Source organism: Haliaeetus albicilla, chromosome 17, assembly GCF_947461875.1.
Source record: "Haliaeetus albicilla chromosome 17, bHalAlb1.1, whole genome shotgun sequence".
NCBI classification, from domain to species: domain Eukaryota; kingdom Metazoa; phylum Chordata; class Aves; order Accipitriformes; family Accipitridae; genus Haliaeetus; species Haliaeetus albicilla.
Window position 1 is genome coordinate 20,796,878 of NC_091499.1, and position 21,259 is coordinate 20,818,136.

A 21,259-nucleotide genomic window follows, 5' to 3' on the forward strand; every position below is an offset into this window, starting at 1 on the left:
CTCTGATGAATTACTGTGAGGTGATTTTGAAATATGCCTTGAAATATGCCTTAAGTAATTGGTGCATAACAAGTTAGAATAATTGATTATATGCGAGACAAACGAAGAGATGTGAATAGTGATAAATGTGAATCACTATATGAATGTTTGCCATGGAGAAGTAATACAAAGTTCATACTACCAGCACATACATGTTGATGCAGCTTTATTTCAGTTTGAAGTTATCCCGCTTCTTATATCTGCAGAGACTCTGGTATTTGTTCTTGGAATAAAACTGCAGCTTAATAGCATCCAGTTGCTCAACACACATAGATCATTTTATGGTGAATTTACATGGTGAGACTTAGCCTCCACTGCAAATTATAAGTTCCATATCATTTTACTGCTTTATGATGTGAAATTTTTTGTTGGTGTTGAAACTCTGTGAGAAGACTGCACTGAAAGTGGGTTTTGGCATAACCTAGTGTACACTTGTTATGCAACGCATTGGCTAAAATTAAAAGCCCGTTGACTATGAGTAGAAGATTATCTTGTAGAACCAGGAACCAGCAAGGTGTCCTGATCCCTGCATAAATATAATGAATGAAACTCAGCTGTTACTGTGGCCAGTTCTAATATCGGCACTCAAACAAACAAACAAAAAACAAAGATGAGTTTAAAAAAGAGCCAGAATGTAATTATGGGAAAGTTTGGGAAGTCTAGCAGTGAAAGGCAACAGACATTATGCAGGTTATCACAAAACCAAAGGTAGTGCCAATGTGGGAATGTACTATCTGGGCTTTCAGTATGGAGCCAGGGTTAGAAGAACACTGTAATAGAAGGTTTATTGAATGTACTAGACTATGCATAGCAAGACTAGCTGATAGCGGATACTTCAGACTAGAAATAAAGCACTACAGGGGTTATCGAACACTGGAGAGATACATGTAGTGATTGGGTTGCTTTTCTAATACTTCAAATGTGTATCTCAAAAGTTCAATGTCTTTCAAAAAGGCATAATCTGACTGAGACAGAAGTTATAGGCTTGATGCAGAAATCTGAGTTTGTGGCCTGTGTCAGGCGTGAGATCTGACCGAGTAGTTATAATAACAGCTTTGAATTAAAATACATTAATCTGGTCAAATTTGTGATGGTTTTAATGCTTAACTTTCAAGGATGTTCTTCCTGCTGATGTCTGTGATTCCTAGCAGGGAACAGCCTGCTCTCATTAGCATATATGCCTGTTGCTGCAGCTCAACTTTCTGTTGGGGTGTGTGTTTGCTTAAACAGAACTGAACTGTAGGTACAGGCAACATGAAAAATCAGTATTCCTATCTTTACTGCCCGGATGACTCTGAAAGTTAGTTTTATCCAAAAAATTGTATGCTGGTATCTGTCTGTTCTTCTAGAGAAGAACTTGATCTAGATAAAATAATAGAATTGTGAAACATCTCAAAATATTCTTACTGGAGACAGCTTTTAGGATATCTAGCAGATGATGTATTTGAACTTGTGGTCTGCTTTAGCTAATTCACTCTGATTCATTTTGACATAGTAGAGTGAATGTAAGCAAAATTTGCATGGGTTTTGGAATATCAGATGTACGGGTTTGTTTAGGGTTTTAATAGCATCACAGTTTGGCACTTGAGGGGAGAAATTCTTTATTTGTTCTTACATTAAGACAGTAATGAGTGTGTACATCTGTATTTTGGAAAAGTAGTGTGACTTTTATCCATTGCCCTCTTTTTCTGTCTCTCTTAGGTGGGTGGCTTATGAGAATCCTGAGTTTACGGGGGAGCAGTATATACTGGCTAAAGGGCTATATCCCAGCTTTGAGGCATGGGGGGGGAAGAATTGCAAAATATCTTCAGTTCAACCCATTGTTATGGTAAGGAGTTCATTTTCTACTTGTTTTCCAAGTTTCTCTGAAGTATTTGGGGCTATACTTTTTCTATCAAATTCAGTTTATTTATGTTCTTTAAACAATGATTAATAGTAAACTTTTGTTATGTTTGTTATTCTATCACTGTTTAAAAATTATTTTTTTTTCCTTTTTTTTCCCCCCCTAAAAACTTTTGCAGGATATTGTTGGAAGCGAAAGGGGTAAAGTCAAGGTAAGATGCTACTCTTAAGTTCATGAAACATACTGTGTAGTGTCTGTAATGTATAAATAAAGAAATGGCTTTTTGTCTAGCATAACACCCAGGTATTTGCATAGACGGTTGAGCAGTCAGACAAAGAGTGAGAACTGCAGATGAAGGAAGGCTGCTTTACAGACCTCTTAAGTAAGGCACATTAAGGCCCAAGAAAGGTGGGATTTAATACACAGCTGCCGCCAGAACTTTCTCAGGGCACACGCAATGTTTTGGTTCAGCAAGTGAGCTGTTTTGGGGTATCAGTGATTGTTTTGAGGAGCTGGAGCCCACAGCCCGCTACGCAGAGGTGCAGGTACCTAGATTCTGTTACTGAGGCAAGGGCTCTACAAGTTAGATGATTTTGTTCATGGTACAGTTGTGACTTAATTCCTTTTGAACCTAGGTTTTTGGTTAACAGTTCTGCTAATTGTGGTTGCACTTTAAGGGAATCTTGTTCACTCACAAATACTGCTGAGTTGTGCTTAAAAGTTAATGCCATCTTTGTCAGTAACTAAGAGAAGGAAATGGCAGGGAGAACTTGTCCGTTCAGTGAGTTAACATTTTTACATTGGACTGTCTCCTATGTGCAAGTACTAATACACAGTTTCGACAGCGAGGCAAATGGGCAGCTTTTTTCATCCTTTCATAATTCTGAATCTTTTTGTGTTTGTCCCTGTACAAAGTTACTTTTATTTTCGTTTCAGTCAAAATGGTGAGTATGTCGTGGAACTAAAAACTAGGGAGAAAAGTCTTAGCTGTCTCGTTTTGCATTCTTGATTAGTAGCATGCCTCACTAGAATCTCCTGCATAGGGATAATGTATAAACTATGGAATAAAAATCTCGAGGCTGCTTATTTTCAGCTATGTACATGAAAAATTATTTGCATCTATGTATTATGCACCTATTAAGACCTTATCCTAAGGAAACAAAGAAGTAATGGCTTGTAGTCAACTGCATCCCTCGTCAGCACGTTCCTGTTTGGAGAACGCTGTACATGCCCACACTCGTATCTCTGTTAAGAGTGAATAAAGCTGTAGGCATGTGATAATGTGAATGACTTCTGTGTGATCAGGATTAATTATCCTCTAACCAAATTAGCAGGTTTGTTGCTTCAAAACTTCTTTCTTTTTAACAAGGACAAAAGACTCTGGGTGACGTATCTTCTCTTATCCTCTGAGCAGAGAAAGAACAACTGACATGACTGTAACTGTAGCTTAACAGGCACATAAAGCCTATATACCCTGGGAATATATACCATGCCTGTTGGCATGCTGAGTAGTTTGCCAAGATTATGCGCCATTCATGTTCTGAGAGACAGTTTTCATTTAGTGGGAAGAGTATGTATTTTGGAGATTAAATGGATGAGTAATCTAAAACAGAACATTTATGGCCCTTTACTAAAGATGTGCATATTCTGGTCATTCTGTGGGAATTTAAAAATCTTCTCCAGCAGATAGTCCAAGGAGCTATCTTTGTTAGTGAATTATTTTGTATGTGTCATGGTTTAACCCCAGCTGGTAACTAAGCACCATGCAGCTGCTCACTCACTTGCCCCCCACCCAGTAGGATGGGGGAGAGAATCGAAAAAAAATAGTAAAACGTGTGCATTGAGATAAGAACAGCTTAATAGAAAGGAAGAAACTAATAATGATGATAATGACAATAATAAAATGGCAATAATAATAATAATAAAGGAATTGGAATATACAAAACAAGTGATGCACAATGCAGTTGCTCACCACCCGCTGACTGATGCCCAGCTAGTTCCCGAGCAGCGATCCCTCCCAGGCCCACTCCCCCCAGTTTATATACTGGGCATGATGTCACACGGTATGGAATATTCCTTTGGCCAGTTTGGGTCAGCTGCCCTGGCTGTGTCCCCTCCCAACTTCTTGTGCCCCTCCAGCCTTCGTGCTGGCTGGGCAGGAGAAGCTGAAAAATCCTTGACTTAGTCTAAACACGACTTAGCGACAACTGAAAACATCAGTGTGTTATCAACATTCTTCTCATACTGAGCCCAAAACACAGCACTATACCAGCTACTAGAAAGAAAATTAACTCTATCCCAGCCGAAACCAGGACGGTATGTTACTGAGTGATTTACAGCCAGAAGTAATTTTTGGTATTGTTACTTTGCTGTCTTGAGCAAAGATTGCAACACTGAAGAGGTAACAAAAAAAAATATGTAACTGAGGAAGCCTGGGTGGTTTAAGTATGTTTTAATCTAATTATTGAAGTAATGGTAGAGACATGAATTGTTTTTAAATATGTTTGTAACTTTTTAAAGGTCCAGTTATTTTCAGAGCCTGAATTCAAGGGTAACTGCCAAATATTTGAAAAAAACACAAGATGTATTGATTCATTTGCTGTGAAGTCTTCAAAAATTTTAGATGGCAGGTAAGTTATATTGAATGAATATTGCAAAATCACTAAAATGGTAAAAGTTTTAAAAAAGCAACCAGCTTTCTAGCACCTGAAGTGGTTTCATATATGGGGACTTACAGAGAAAAATGCTTCGCAGTTTGCACATCAATCTTTAGCTTGCCAGGACAAAACATTGTAAATAATGTTTCTCTTGGTAGGTCTTGCTAAAGACTGAGAAACACTAGCATCATTTTACTTGCACAGAATTCTTAAGAGGCAATTTCTTCTCCTTTGCGCAGCTGCATAGTGTATGACCAGGAGGAATTCTCCGGTAACCAGTACGTGTTAGAAGAAGGAATCTATCCTGACCTGATGGCGATGGGTTGTTCACCCCAAGTAGTTCTAAAATCTTTACGGATTATAAATATTGTAAGTAAAGCTATTAGAAATATTGTAAAGTACAGTACACTGATGACTCTGACCTCCCCATTTTTTGCAACAATAAAAATGCTAGGGATGCACGGGCAACAGAGGAGGGCTTTTTTGTCGTTGTTGGTTTTTTATGCAGTAGCAGTTAAATGTCCTAGCTACAGTCAGGTTTTTTTGCCTCTGTGCTGTTTTTGCAAAGGAGAGGACTTGTCAGAAACAGCTGCCTGGGATCACTGTTCTTAATAACAGCTTATAAAAGGACATCTGTAAAAAGAGTCAAGGATGTGTCAGCTAGACTCTTTATTTCCCAGTAAGAGAGACCACTTAGAGTGGGTTGAGAAATGTCAGTAGGACAGTATGAAGAAATATCTGTATTGTGGCCCTTGTTTTTTATGCATATTAAAAAAGCAGACTTAACTAAGCAACTTTGCATGAAATACATGTAATTATAAACCACTATTGCTATCATCAGGGAAATGCAATTTGAGTTAATCACAAAATAATGCACCCTTCTAGATAAAGTAAAGCAACACCCAATACCATTTGGCAAAATCAGACAGTGGTGGTGTTATGTGTGGTGGATACAAACTAACCAACGTTTACATATTTTGTAACTTATCAGTGGCCAGGAACCAGTTTCCTCAAGCCTACAACCAATCATTACAATGGATCACTTAGGGAATCTGCAAGTATCTTTTAAGATCAAAGTAATTACTAGCAAAATGTGGTCAAGAATCCAGGAACTTACGGCAATATGAAGAGATGGTACTCATTTTAAAAAAGGAGGAGTACACTATTGACTCTCTTCTTTGAATTTGGCAACTTCATTGCACTCCACTGTAATTTTGCTAACCTGTCAGTGATGTAGCAGTTGACGAAGGAGAACTAAATGTGTCATCCTCTTTCATGTCTCTGGAGCATTTTGATGTACAGTGTAAACAAACATCTGCAGTTAAGTATGTCTGCCTTCTGAACTCTTTGGCTGTCCAGTAGACACGTCCTATTAAAAACAATAGAAGTGTTTCTAGCCAAGCTTGGTGGGTGATCATGAATTAAAATAGGTTCTTTTGTACATGTGAGTATCGAGTTCTTGGGTTTAAAATGCTTGTTTCAGTGTGGAAGGATCAGCTTGCTTTTGGAAGATTTATTATTGGTGACAGAGACTGTTGTGTTAAAACAGCCAAATGCCAGTTCTGTGGCTCTTTAAGTTCTTGTAACTTCTGAAACTTGTTCTAGCCCTACAACTTATCACACTTCAGACAGTAGCACAGAGCTGCACCTGTGTGCAAGTCATGCACCGCTGCTTCCTTCTTCGGGGGCTTCCTACCTGCAGAGAAGAGGAGAATGGGTTGCTTCGCTCAGCAGTGTATTAGCAAACCAGAATACAGAGAATAAGAAGTTAGGTGGAAATGATCATATTATATTGTTAATTTTTCATAACTTTACAAAAGCTTGAACCTTATTATTCTAGACACTGGTTTCACCTGTCAGTTTTATGTGGGGACTTTTTTTTGGCAGTGCCAATCTTAACTCCTCCCTACGATCTGCTGGTCCCATAACTTTCCCTGTGATTTTTCTGTGACATTTCTATACAAGAAGAACCTTTGCTATTTTAATATGTAACATTACTACACTTATCTAGTTTAATTCCCCTTTGCAGGGTTCCATTTCTAAGGGACCATTAAAAAAAGGAAATGAAAGGGATATTTGATAAACTTGGGAGTGAAAATTGGAAGGGCTTTTGTTCATAAGCTCAAGGAGTTTGGGTTTTTTATACCACTGTATCTTTCCTTGATTGTGCTTGCTTTACATGCTCCACATGGTTGTGCTGCAGACAGAAAACAGCATTTTTCCTTCCTGAATTTGCTACGTGTTCTTTTTCCTGAACATACTGTAAAAACAACTGTGAATGTGGCTAATGCTTGAACAGTCATGCTGAAAATACTTCTTTTTAATGAGCAACTCTGTGAAATAACTAAATGTAGATACCAGTTCCATACTGTGCAGTACATGGGAGATACTGAAAGAAAACTCATGAGCTGAGCTTGCACTTCTCTGTGTGGGGAACATTCTATGTAACAGTGTTGCTGCTGAATCTAAAAAATGCCCATAGTGGAAGGTGTGGCAGAAAATTGGAGGATTTCCTTTTCTGTCTGTGTTTTCTTTGTAAGTAGATTATTTCTGAAGCATTGCATGTGGCTCAAGGGCTGCTGCCTAACCAGTTGCGTGTCTCAGAGCACAGGTGCAGGTCTGTAAAAGGGCTGAGGGGTCAGAGACACCACGACATCATCGTGGTGCAGCTGTTCCTGTTGGGCTCTTTACCTGTCATGATAACTGGTGTTAACCTTTCATGCTGGGAATGAGCATACTATGATTTTGGAGTAAGCTGAAAGGCCTCTCCTAGCATTTTCCGCAGCCTAGCAGCATGCGTGTGATCAGGAAGCATAGCTTAGCTGCTGTGCGATAACCTGGACTGCTGCAGAGATAATGGTGACACTCGTGCAACATTGTCATCTGGGCCCTTAAACATCTAAAGGAAGATTAAAGAGGAATTTAAGCACTGTCTAGAAGTTGGTTGACATGTCTTACCTAACAGAGTCACACGGAAGCATGGATATCCGCTGCCATGCGTATACAGAGCCACCTCTGCCTTGGAGGACCTGTTTCCGTGCTTGAGGCCAGACTGGAGTCTGTTGAGACATCCTGATCCAGTCGATGTGTTTCAACCATGCCAAACACATGCCAGCAGGAAGGAGCTCTTCTGGCTATGGCATTGGTTTTATGCAGTCATTGCTGGAAGACTTGTGAGAAAGGGAGTGGCAGGGTCATTTCTGTCTATGAGCATAAACTGTAACATCAGGACACTTGGGCTTAATTTACTTTATCCTGAGGGATTTCAAACCCTTACCTACCAGCTTGCAGGGGAAGGCCTTAACTGTGAGAGGTTATTTCCAGTCCACTACAGGTACCTTGCCACACAGAAAAGAGTCCAAGATTCATTATCTAGAAGACGCTTTAAATGGATTCAGTGATGCAGGGAGCTTCATGTGGGCAGAATCCATTTGACTCCAGAAGTGTTTTGACAGAAAGGGAGAAGAAACATCTCCCCACAGCAGTTTGGAGGATTTGGATGTTACAGTTTTTGCTTGAGTCATGAACTTCACCTCAGAAGTATGAATCTTGAAGCTTTTGTCTAGTCAGAGATTGATGTTGCCATAACCTACTATAAGAGTTAAAAATCAGAGCAGTAAGTGATAAGCAGTGCTGACAAGGCTGTCATCATTTGAAGTTGTAGAAATCAATATTACGTTATGTGTGTTCAGGTCTGAAGATGAAAATTCCTACCATGAGTGGGGTTTAGTGCAATGGTAGAGGGATATGGCATTAATTAAAATTTATTTTAAAACAAGATATTATGCAAGAATCAACCACAGACACATTTGTGTGTGCCTTAAGATAAGGAAGTTTTATGTTCCATGCAAGAAGATCCCTTGCATGTTTTGTATAAGGGCTTTTTATTACTTTAAGTAACCTGTTGCAGAGCAAAAACATTATTTAGGGTCTTTGATCTTAAAGAATCAAGAAGAAACCTCTGAAATAAAAGGGCTGTGTGGAGTAACGATGTTCACAGTCACCATCTGGAGTTCTAACATGCTATAAAAGTGCTCATCTTCCTTTTGCAGGAGCTGTCTGAGCCGTGCATAGCTCTTTTTGAAAAGGTGGGTTTCCAAGGAAAGAAAATGGAATTCAGTACAGAAATCTTAAATCTCCAGTTCCTGGGATACAATCCTCAAATAGCTTCAGTTCAAGTACTTGGTGGCGTGTAAGTTTAAAATTACTTTTTGATTCTTTAGAATGATCTACTTATCCAACAGAAAAATTACAGGTGTTAGAAATCAAGGACTATAAAATTAGAATATCATAATGTGTGCAGTGCATTAATGTGGTTTCTTCTTACAGAATCTTTTCACATCCTGTTTCAACAACATGTTATCACTGACTGGTGCCCTGTGCTAGAAGTTGAAATGAATTTGAATAAAGCTCACAAGGAAACTGGTGTCTTCTCTCATGCCATATTATAAAAGCCAGCTTGCATAGCATCCTTAAAACCAAATTCTGTGCTCTTGGTTTAGGTCTCAGTCATAAAAAAATAATTCAGTTTGTGATCTGTATCGTAAGTTCAAAATGTTTTACTAAGTCTTCACGTTCATCCTTTTACCTAGATGTTATAGACACAGTGGTACACTCAGATCATGATCTGGCCCCTTCTGGCATCACTAATAATCCCTTTTACTTCAGGAAATGGATCAGACTCTTGGTTGTAAACCTAGTGGTTAAATCCGTTAGCTTTTTTTAAGAGTTGTGTTCTCTAAATTTCCTTTTGAAGATCATGTAAAAAAAAAAGTCTGTGATGAAGTTTAAAACTGTCTGGAAGCATTTTGAAAACTACTGTGCTATCTTCTTCCAGTGTTTCAGCAGATGTGTTAAATTTCTCTTTTTGTGTTGTTTGTTGTTAACCTCTACCTCCAAGATATTTGCCCCACGTATATGTTCAGGTTTTTTCTAACTTGAAGAATGTGACTTATTTTTTTAATGATAGATTCAGGTTGCTGTTGCTTTGCATTTAAATATGTTCTTTCGAAGAGGTAAATTTCGAAGGTGTGTGCCAGAGAGATGCAGTTGGATAGCTTAAGACTGCCCTCAAGTGGATAGCTAATGCCAGATCTATAGAGCAAACCATTTTCCCTGTCTGGATAAGCTGGTCAAAGGGTTTCCTTAGCACACTGAACTGAAGTTTGAAACCTAAAAGTCATAAGAAAAGGTACATGCTCTGTATTCTTAAGTGTCCTGAGATTTCAGTATCTTTCACCATAACCACAGTATAGCTGGTTCTCACTTTCCATAACATGAAGTCAACATCAAGTTACTTCTTTGCCAAGAACATGGTTACCATGATTCAAGGTAATGGAGTCGTGAATTGTGCATGTTTCCAATGAATATATATGTTTTTTCTGGATGATCACTGGAAACGTATAGAGTATGATATGAAAATTCTAATTTCATATAGCAGTGTCAGCTGCTGAAATGTGTCAAAATACAGGTTTCAGAGTGTCCTTGCCCCTACTGCCTCCCTTATTGAAGGGGTTTTTGTCTTCTCTTCCTTTGCTAAGAGACATCCATTTATAATTCTCTTAATTTCATACCTGGGGGTAGATGTGTATTAGACTGTGAAAAAGGACCAAAATTAAGGTGAGTATGCTTCTTCTGGATGTAGATGTCTACTGACAAATCAGTCAGAGGAAAGGAGGTAACAGGAAAATGTGCATATTGAGTGTTCATGTAGTCAAAAACCTATGGCTGTTGGACAGTCCCAGCAAATCAATGTCAGAAAACTCAAACTCAACAAATTGTACTGTATTGCAGCCTATTTCAAAGTCTAGTTGTAATTCACTGCTTGTGCCAGTAGTAGAGAAGCAGAAGTCGGGTTCTGACAGGTTGCTCTCAGTGTGGTTATAAGCACAGTTGGATGTGTGCTAAGGAATGCTAAAATTTTTCTACATGCTTTTTCTCTCTCTCTCTCTCTCTCTCTTTTTCCTTCCCCCCCCCCCCCAGTATTTGGAAAGAAGAAAGGTGTTCTGAAATAAAACTTCTATCAAAATACCCTAGAGAACTTCACCCTGTTGCAATTCCAGTATTTGCTTGTTGCAATCTGCATCCCTAGTAGTTCTTTTCTGTGTGGGTCAGGCCTTTCCAAATTAAGATACACAGAACTACTGGTTCTGGAAACGCAGCAATCTAGCATATACAGCATATGTAGCATATACATATATGCTCCTTGAGGAGTCACAGTACCTGCTGAAACAGATGATATTTAAATGTTGGATTCTCCCTTTAAGGCAAGAAAATGCTTTGTTTCATTCAGCTTGTAATTTTTAAATTACAGGACTTTAAAATGTGAACTCCAGTGTACTCATCTTACTGTGGTTGATCTAAATCAGGACGTGATTTTATTATTTTTGAAGACCTGTTAAAAAGAAGGTCATTTGCTTTCCAAAGCGAAACACTACTACTTCGTGGGACAGATTTCTATTAAACCCATTTATTGATTCCAAAGCAGGATTTGGCAGTAAAAGCATTATTTATTTTTTTCCTTTTTTCTTATAGATGGATAATTTATGAGCATAGTAATTACAGGGGGCGTCAGATGTTGTTATCACCAAATGAAATTCCAGATTGGTATAAAGTGAGTGGCTATTGTCAGATAGGTTCTCTGAGACCTTTACTGCAGGTGAGTAGGCTCTGACATGAGATTGTCAAGTACTAATTTATATTTTGTAATGGGGTTGGGGGGATATTATACAGCTGAAACCAATGTTACAGTCTTGATGCATGTCACAAGTTTCAGCAATGGCAATTGTGTAAAGAAATCGCTCTACAGTTTTGCTTGTAATAAAAGCTATTTGATTATGCTACAAGGCTTTGCAATTCTACTGCTTAAACTGTTCATTAAGCATATACTTTAAACCAAAGTACAGAAGACAGCATATAAGGATTGGCTAAATTATTTTAACAAATAATGGCTATAACTACTATATATAAATTATTTTAAGCTGGTTTATAATTAGTGCCCAAACTGATCACTGGCCTATGTCTGTACTATCTGCATTATTTTTGGAACAACAAGAAAATTGGTCAACAAATTTGGATACTTCAGTTAGTAGTGATACTGTGTTGATTTAGGGGGGAAAGGTCCTTCCCTGCTTATTACTTGGCAGAATAATTTGCAAATCTAATGCAAAACTTATTCTCGTGGTGTCCTTTTAATTTTGTTCTCGAAATAAGGACCATGTGATTTGGTCCAATGCTGCAGCAGTCCTGTGAGCTTTAACATTTGAGGTTCTTGCTGAGCCATATTTTATTAAGGAAACAACTTTTTCTAATTCACAGATTACTTGTACCTGTAACCAAATGCATTTGCTTGCTGTCATAATGTTGTCTTTGTATAGCCTTAAGCAGAGTTGGGAATAATGCATTTTGGCTGCCCTGGCTGAGAGCTTGTCTAAACAGAAATGTTAATGTGTAACAAGCCACAGCATGAATGTGCAGTGTAATACTTGCTGCCAGTGAAATAAGCAGTGCTGCACAAGTGCTCCCTTAATGAAAGCTAAGAGTATCTATACAAGAAATGCTACTCTGAATTAGAAATTCTTAGCTTTCCACTGTGTGCTGATCTCACTGCATAGGAAAGCCTAAAACTCTCCATGCAGAATGGCAGGTTCTCAAAGCTTGGCTTGTCCTAGACATTTATGGACTTTAGAATTAAGTTCTAAAATAGAAAAGTTAAGCTTTCTGAAAGAAACAGGGAGGCACAGGGTTCAGGACTGAGCAGTAATTGCTCTGAAGTTAACAAGAGCAGGATGTGTTTCTGCACTGAGACTGTGGTTGAAGAGTTCTGTTGTTTTCTGCAGAAACGTGTGTACTTCAGGCTTCGAAACAAGGAAACAGGAAAATTCATGTCAGCTGATGGAAACTTAGACAATCTGAATCTTCTCAGAATACAGGTTGCAGAAGATACAGACTCAGATGATCAAATCTGGGTTTATCAGGATGGATTCATAAGATGCTGGGTGAGGTTCAAGTTCAATGTGAATTTTCTCTTTTCCTTTCCAATAGCAGGGTTTTCTGAATTCAATTCCTACTGTATCATCTCAATTTATTTTATAGGCTTATTCTGTTCCAGATGTAATATGATCTTTTTGTAGGGGTTTGTTTTGTTTTATTTTATTGAACTCTGGATTTTTCAGGTGATATGAACTAGTTGTATGATACCTTTTTTGATGTAATTGAAATTTTGAGAGATCTTAGTTATGATTTACTTTTCCCCTAAATAATAGTAGCCTCATAAGTACAATCAACACCAGAAGATCATTGTCTTGCTCTTCATGAGCTCCTTCTGCTTTCATGCCCTATTTCTCCACAGTAGAAATAATCACAAAAGTGTCAAAGCTGTGGAGACTTTCTAAAATGCAAACCATTCCTGATAATAATTTGAACTGTGCATACCTTGTGGTAGGTCGATTAGTGTAATGTAGGTTATATCCTCTTCTGCATTCAGGGAAGCTTAAAGATAAAATCCTACTCTTGGGGGTTTTTTTCATTTTTTTCTGGTTATCCCTGTATTTGTCAAATTCATCCCTTTTCCATTCTTTTGTACAAGTTTCCAAATTAAGTCCTATTTTTCTCACAGTCCATAAAACTAACCATGTGCGAATTGTCATTGAGGTGAGCAGAGGTATGCGCAGTTCATAATGTTTAAGCATGAACAGTCTTAGGGTAGGGATGCTGGCCAAAGAAAATTAACTTACTTTAATACTGTTAAACAGCTTGACTGCAAAGAATCATGTGAACTTTTTCTATAGGATTGTACAACTTCAAAGGAGCCATTTATAACTATGTCATCTATGCTGGAGGGAAGAATCTTACTGTTAATAAGCTAAGGCATTGTTTGGACATGTTTACAGGACACATGCTGTAGTAAAAGGGATTTATGCAGACAGCAAAATGATGCAAAGTAAGCTAAAAGCTTTAATATCGCATACAAAAGACTTCTCTCTTGACAGTGCCTCTCAAGCATTTCACTGAAAGTATTCATATCGAGACAGTGTGGTATTATATGGCTTTGGATAAATGCTCTTGGGTTTTGTCCCTGTCTCTATCTCATAAAGCAGTTTTTCTATGCGCAGAAAATACACAGTTCGTGCTGTTTAGCAATCAGGTAGCTTAGCGCGGAGTGCAAGCTGGCAACATTGATCTCAAATGACTGAACTCTTACCAAGCTCTGCCATCTTTCTTTTGAATGGCAGTAAATGTATTTTGCACAAAAAATTGTTTTTCACCACATTTTAAATAGAAAAATTAAGCTCGTGGGTGGGTAGGTACGTGCACATAGGCAGACAGAGGTCATTGGAAGAACTTGTGCCTTTCTTCCTGTAAGCTTAGGTCATCTCACTGAGTCACAGTGCCCTGAGGTATGCCTCAGGTTTTCAAGGAAGGGCTGTTTTAGGTAGGTGGGATAACCAGTAAGCAGGATATGAAAGTCATTCTGCTCATTTTCTCAGAAACAGATATGAACAGCAGATACGAATTCAGGTCTCCTTATTCTTCATGAGTTCCTTGGAGCTGGGTGAAGTAGTGGCCTAGTGACCTAATGTGTAAGCTTTGAGTCTTCCAAGTCCCACTTGAGAACATTTTTAGATACAGATGAGAAGTTCAGAACTGCAGAACTAAATCGACTTACTTCAATGCTAGGTTATGATAGTAAGAGTACTACTTCTTCAGAACCGTATATTTAATAATTTAGAGCCATATCAACAATGGCAGATGGATGTTTGTTTAATCTGCCACTGAAGTCCATTCAGAAGTTACAAGGTGGCTTATAGTGATCTATTGAAAATCACTGTTCATGCAGAATAATTAACTGTAACATACTACTAATACAGCCTTAATATTCTTTTCATGTGAGCTTGATTTTTGCCAGTTCTTTTTTTAACCATAAAAAAATTTGCAGAGTTTTGAAATCAAGTAATGCAAGTGACTAGGAAAAGAATATAGAACAAAGAAGAAAATATTATTGTGATAAACTGTGAAATTCATACACTCGACACTGTGCAGTTATGTGCTTTATCTCAAAAGGTTATTGCAGAACTAGAAATGATTAAAGAACAAAAAAAGGATGCACAGTGGAGACAGAGGGCATCTATACAAGGAAGAGACAAAATAGCCAGGACTTTTTAGCCTGCAATGGGGGCAGTTTGAGGGGTGATATGATTGAAGTCTCTGCAAATATAGTGTGGACAGGACATCCCTTAAAATAAGGGAGGGGAAGGGGCGGGGAGGAGAACATCAAATAAAACTAGTAGTTGGCGATCAGATTTTTTTTTTAATTTTTTTTTTTTTTTTTTTTATAGTAGTAGTTAAGATTTGGAACTGCTTGCCACAGAAGGGTTATGATACAGAAGGGTAGTCATGTAAAAGCGTTACATTGATCTCAGTGGGTAGTGACTAACAAATTCACATACAGGACAGAAACCATCTGAGTATTAAAGGTACCTGCTCTGCATGGAAAAGTCTCTGGGCTGGAAATAGCTGTAGACTGGGAGAGATTACCAGGAACGTACTGCATACAAGAGCAGAGTGAATGTAATCTTCCATGGCACCTGTTATTGACCGCTGCTAGAAGCAGGTGCTAATCTTGCCTTTTGATCTGATACAGCGTGGTTATTTTAATGTTCTTATGTAGTGGACAGTGTCAGCAGAAACCAGAACAAAAATAAGTAGTCTCAAGTTTGGGGCAAAAATGCATTCCTTTAGGGAAAGTAGTTCCTAGGTCCTATTCTCATCTGCTGACATCTCTCCTATCTGATTAAAAAACAGTGGATACTGGAAGTAAGGCCGTCTGAATAATTGCTGTTGCCTTTCTGATGATACAGATGGCAGAGGATTGCTGCTTGACAATTGTTGGAAATCTTATAACTCCTGGCTCTAAACTTGGTCTGTCATTTGAGCGGAATGAGGACAAACAATATTGGCGTATTAGTCCTGATGGCAGGATTTATAGCAAGATGAAACCCAAGCTGGTTTTAGATATCAAAGGTAAGCAAATGTGTTATCTCATTACATTGTGTCTTAATTACATGGTATTTACAGTAGGATAGGCACTAAACGTGCCTATAAATTAAGGATGGTGTTATAGTTACTTTAATCTAGAATCAAAAAAGACATGATTAGCTAGTCTGACCTCCTGAATTATACAGGCCCTAGGACTTAATTTCATTTTTCCTACATAGAGTTTAGTAACTCACAGTACTTGCTTATCTTGTATTCCCAGTGTCCACTCACTGTAGATATCCTCAGTTAATTTTACGTGGCACTGCGTGACGTGAATATAATTTAAAATGCTGAAGCAAGAAAAACCTAGCTTCTCATTATCTTTAATTTGTATAGAGCAAATTTTCTTATATAGTAGTTGTAGATGCAATAGCCGAAGGATATTAGGAAAGCAAAGGCAGGCTTCTACACTGATGTGATTAGATGCAAAAAGTTTTTTCATTTGTTTATTAATGGCTATACCTTTATTGCGAACATGAGATTCTGCCATAGCAGCCTAAGGTCTGTGCACACTTGATCTGTGTTTTACAGTCGCTTTTGTCACAGCAATTTGATTCATGTAGATACTGTTTCTGAACTTTGTTTTCATAGATTCATAGAAAGTCTGAAAAAGCAGCAAATGGAAGGATTAGCAAAATTAGCATAATCAGATGTTCTTACATAACTCTGCATTTTCAGGTGGGGGGGAGTAATCGTTTTCTATAGCTGTTGGGGTTGGGTTTTTTTAGCCATTTTAAAATCAATTTTGCATTGATGCTGTGACATTAATTACAGCAATTACCAACAAAACAAAAAAACCAGAGTCAGTCAGCACTTTAGAACTAAAAAGGACAGGACTATCAGAACTGTGAGGAAATGGTTACCTAATGCCTGACCATAATACAACACTGGCACAAATAATTCTCTTTACTGCCACAGAAAGCTAGTGATGATTAATTATAAACTTATCAAAAAGACTCCAGTTCAAGGGAGAGTCTTTAGTCACAATGACCTTTTTCTAAAGTCAGTTCTGAGTTGCACCAAACAAGCAGAAATACTATTACACTGCCTTGTCTTCAGTTAATCATGTTAAAAGCAATTATGTATCCTGCATTTCTAATTGAAGAACTTAACAATGGATAGGTCTGGTGATGAAAGTATAGATGCACTCTTAGTTTAAAAAGAAGTAAATCTGTATGGTAAATATGAAAGAGTACGTACATTTAGCTTTTATTTGAGAAGGCCTAGTAGGAACTTTACCTGTTTTCGCCAATTCTGTTGATCCATTCTTGACACAAGTTGAGCGTTAATGAATTCTTCTGCAAATGAATGCAGTTGTTCAACTGTGCAGTTACCAATGCCACCTTGTGGATATACTGGCATAGCACAAATCTTTGTCCAGAGCACTGCTCTGCCAAAGTAAATAGTCTCTTTTTCCACTGAAAAATATCCCATCTGTTCCCATTATAACATGTTTACATTCTATCAGACACGGCTTACAAAATAGTTTTTGCGCTTGCAGTGATAACTGAGCTATGTAGCTAATGTTATTTTTTTTTGTAGCTGCTGCTTAGGTTTTTTTTTCCTGTGGGAGTATTTGATCTGGTATTCCCTTCTTTTCTCCCCTCTTTCTGAAGAAATTTGCAAGTGTTTCTGCTGTGTATCTCTACTGCTTTTTAGTAATTGCGTGGCGATGGCAAGGAGAGAAATCATGTTGGTGTTAACCTGCTCAGAGACCTTTCTGATTTGGAACAGTGGCACCACAAAGTCTCCCTCAGATTCCTGAAACAGAGAACAGCTAAGGTGCTTGAGATGGCATTTACTTAGTACAAAAGAGCTGCTCTTGAATGTGCCTGCCCATGCAGGACTCCAGGTGCCTAGCATATTTCTTTCTGAGATCTGCTAGAATCCATATTTGTTAACACTCATCAAGCTTTCAGCTGCCAGGCTTGCCTTTTGCTCATTCGGGGAGGGTGAGGCTATAGGGCTGCAGGATAAAAGACGGTGTCTGTAGGAGTGTCCTGGTGCTCTGTATAAACGGTTGGCTCAGATGGCTGCTTCCACTGGGAGTACTACCTGCTATTGCAGGTGTGTTGTACTACATGAGATGCACGTGTCCTACACTGCTGCAGTATGTACTAGATCTGAGAAAAAAGTCAGTCCTGACTTTCAGCTGTAGTCAAACGTTTCTTTGCTTCCGAGTTTCATAAATCAGAATACTAATGGTGCTCTTCTATGGGAACATGTTTGGAATTGCATCATGTGAGTAAATTAAGCCCCTCCAAGAAGGGGTTGTATTCTGCATTCAGGTACGTTCAGCTGCCAGTGGAAACAGCTGAACATTGGGTGATATTCTGTGTATGGTGACTTGTGATGCAGCTGGTCAAAATGCAGGATTATAATAGCGAAGAGTAAATGAGTACCAGACCTTGTCCCTGGTGTGGTCATGCTCGTATTGTCTATTAGCAGCAGGACTTATTTCATCATGTAAACATCATCTTTAGGGCGAAGTGACAACTGACAACTGTTGAGGGGAAACTAAACAGCCAAGTTTGACTTTTGGGAAGTGACAGTCTTAAAGGAGCTACACTCGACTGTATTGCAGTGTTTACTTCCTTTCCCATCCAGGCTGAAAGAGCTGAGGTACTGAATTACTGAAGGGGTGGAGAGGAGCAGGCAGACTCCCTTGTTTCAAAATTAATTCCAAAAGCAGGCAGTGATGAAAATGAGTTTGTCTTTTCAATGCCTTGGGGAGAAGAGAAACTGTCTACACCAGCACTTACTGGATTTGCCCTGAAACCTAGAGTACATGTCTCTTATTTCCAAGATAATCTACACTCTTTGAAATTTTTCTTTACAGGGGGCGCACAATATGATCGTGACCATGTTGTTGTCAACACAGTCAACGCAGAAAAGTTAACGCAGTGTTGGGAACCACTAGTTGTATAAAGCCAAACAAGCAAAGATGACGTTTGAATTAGCCACTATTCCCGACACTAGAATTGGTACTGCCATCTCTGAAGGATACAGGATCAACAATGACAGCTTTGTCTTTTCTTTGCAATTTTAAAAAGAACAAGCAACAGAATTTTACCTCTCTAAGATTGTTATCCCTATAAAAGCTTGAGTATCTCTCAACCTTTTTTTTTTTTTTTTTTTTTTTTTTTTTTAAATCATCACAACTTAATGTGATATAGAGAGTGGTAGTATACCTTGGGCTAGAGTGGAAGAACTAAAGGTGAGAGAGACCCCATGGAGTTACTGTTGTGTCAGTGAATAGTTAATCCAGAATAATCAATAAGCGTAATTTAAAATTATTTTTAAAAGGTTTTTTTTTAACTGAGAGAAGGGCTAAAAAAATAACTAAAGCTTATTTTATAAAGGACAGGATTATAGTGTGTATGTGAGTATAGCAACTTGGACCTATGGGCTGTAGTATAGAGAAATATTCACTACTGGAAATTAATATATTTGTTTCACTGGAACAAACTTATGTTTACTGAAAGTTTAAAGACTGCTAGCACACAGCACATCCAAAGAGTTTTTTAACATGTGGCTGCAAATATAGTTAGTATGCTAATACAGCAAGTCCTAAATTAAGAAAAAATTCTAGATTTTTCTCATGTAGAGACGATGTAAATTAGTAGAAGTTTGTTAGAAAAAGAGGGCTGGCAAAAGGATGCATCGGAATGTGAAGAACTTGCCCATTTTCTAGGCTGCCTAACTTTTTGAGTTATGGGTATTTTACTTATTTGCCAAGTCAGATTTTTACCTTATAAAACAGTTCCAGTAAGTATAGTCTTCCTGAACTCCAAAATCACGTAGGAAACAAGAATTCTTAGGGAAAGCATCACTAAAGATGACTGCAACAGCACCTAAGCATTGTGGTTACTAAGTTTTTCAGCCACTCCCTGTTGGGCTTACCGTGGAGAATGCCAGACTCCCAAGTATTTCTGGTGATGTTGGACAGCAACGTCCACGGTGGGCTGCTGGCTCTCGGTTGCTGCTGGGCAGAAGCGTCACGCTGCTCTAGTAAGAGGCATAGCCAAGCCTGGATACATGCCCAGTCACAAGGGCTGTGCCCATTCAAAGTAAGTGTTACTGGTTTAGTGAAGAGCTCGTGACAAGTAAGACATACTACTGACTGCAGGAGGTTCTTCTTTTGCCCTGCTCTTAACCTGGTTTTGTTAGTTTTCCTTAATAACGTTGGCAAAAAGGTAAAATACAAAGTCTTGTACTATGCTGCTGTATTTTGTTCTGGCTTAGACCAGTGTTATTACAAGCTGCTCCTAGGAGCATCCAGGCCTTTGTCTTGCATAGTAAGTCTGTTTAACATTTTCATTACTATTGTATTGCCTCAAAGGATACTGGTGCTTTTATTGTTACCACCCTAGAGGAAGTGCCTTACTAATTTTCCTCCTTTTGTACAGACATACTGAAGTTTTGTTGCTCTGAAATGTGCTGCTTATAGTTCTTCATAGAAAATGTGTTATTGGTTCCAAACAGTGGTATTTTGTCATAGTGATGTGTGCTCTTGCTATATATAATATAGCATTTTACAAATAAATTTAAGTTAGGTAACTTTTTATTGAAATTATTTTTAAAGGTAGAAAGCTGACATTTTACGGTTAGTTTTGCCTCCTGTCTTGTGCCCTTCTCTGTCCATAATTCTCTGCAACAGCTAGTTAATGAGGAATGAATACGTGGTGTGGAATAGCTGCAGGCTCTGAGGAATGGATGCTTCTCCTGTACAAGCATGTGTTCAGTGCATTTGTACATGTGGCCACAGTTCACAAGGCTGCTGCTTCTGTCCCCTGGTGGAAGCACTGCATGACGTGGTTTTTCCATCACTGTAGCTGCACCACAGTAAATGTGCAGCTCTGAATTAAGAGGTTACCACTTTCCTTCAATCCACCTGTGTAATTGCAGGGGAAGTCACGCCATAGCCCATCTCCAGCAAAATGGTAAGTTTAAAAACAGACACATACCCCCTCAAGCACTTCATCCCCACTAGCAGTGACAGGGGGCATGGCACAAACATGGTCTCTTGATTACTGACAAAAACTGTGTCTAGCCTACCTGCATAAACACTGTAGTCAGCTGAATCTGTGCCAGGAGTTAGGCAATTAGAATAATTATTAGTTACAGATTGATTTTGTTCCATGCTTCTACTTGGATTAGTTATGCTATGAGAGATTTGCCATATCAAGATTAAAGTACCAGTCTTGAGACAGCAATGTGAGCACTTAATACAGGAAAAGTTTACAGGTTCTGAGAACGAACTAGATTGAGTAATAACATATATTAATAAAGGTGAAGAGAACTAGGAAAGGCCAAGGAAAAAAAGGACAGCACAAGTTTCATATGGACAATTAGATAAAAGCGTGCCTCACCATTTCAGGACTTGGCTAAAACATCTGGAAAATAAAAGCTCCAAGATCTACAAACTGAAAATGCTGCCGGCTGTTCCTCTTATCCCGAGAGTGAAGGGCGTTCTGCGAAAGTCACAACTACATTCTTAACATGGTTTTCATGTAGAAATACCTAAGGGGCATTAGTATTTCTTGTCTGCGTATTAACAGTTATTAACAGGCAGAGTATGAAGGAATCAAAGAGGCTTTTCTAAAACAAGACTTTTTTTTTTTTTTTTTTTTAAATTACGTGTCCTCTGTGAGCTTTTAAAGAAGAAACAGTTGCTACATAC

At 38.4% G+C, this 21,259-nt stretch overlaps 1 protein-coding gene across 2 annotated transcripts in view; it reads left to right on the top strand.

Moving 5' to 3' along the window:
- Positions 1-21,200, top strand: part of CRYBG1 (crystallin beta-gamma domain containing 1) — a 68,239-nt gene extending 47,039 nt beyond the window's left edge. For both annotated transcript variants that reach the window (XM_069804968.1, XM_069804969.1), the window contains exons 14-22: positions 1,741-1,867; positions 2,061-2,093; positions 4,403-4,512; positions 4,779-4,908; positions 8,592-8,731; positions 11,074-11,197; positions 12,378-12,536; positions 15,399-15,561; positions 18,416-21,200. In XM_069804968.1, the coding sequence (XP_069661069.1) occupies positions 1,741-1,867; positions 2,061-2,093; positions 4,403-4,512; positions 4,779-4,908; positions 8,592-8,731; positions 11,074-11,197; positions 12,378-12,536; positions 15,399-15,561; positions 18,416-18,504 (1,075 nt within the window). In that variant the 3' untranslated portion in view covers positions 18,505-21,200. The remainder of the gene's footprint in view (positions 1-1,740; positions 1,868-2,060; positions 2,094-4,402; positions 4,513-4,778; positions 4,909-8,591; positions 8,732-11,073; positions 11,198-12,377; positions 12,537-15,398; positions 15,562-18,415) is intronic.
- The last annotated feature ends 59 nt before the right edge of the window (positions 21,201-21,259 follow it).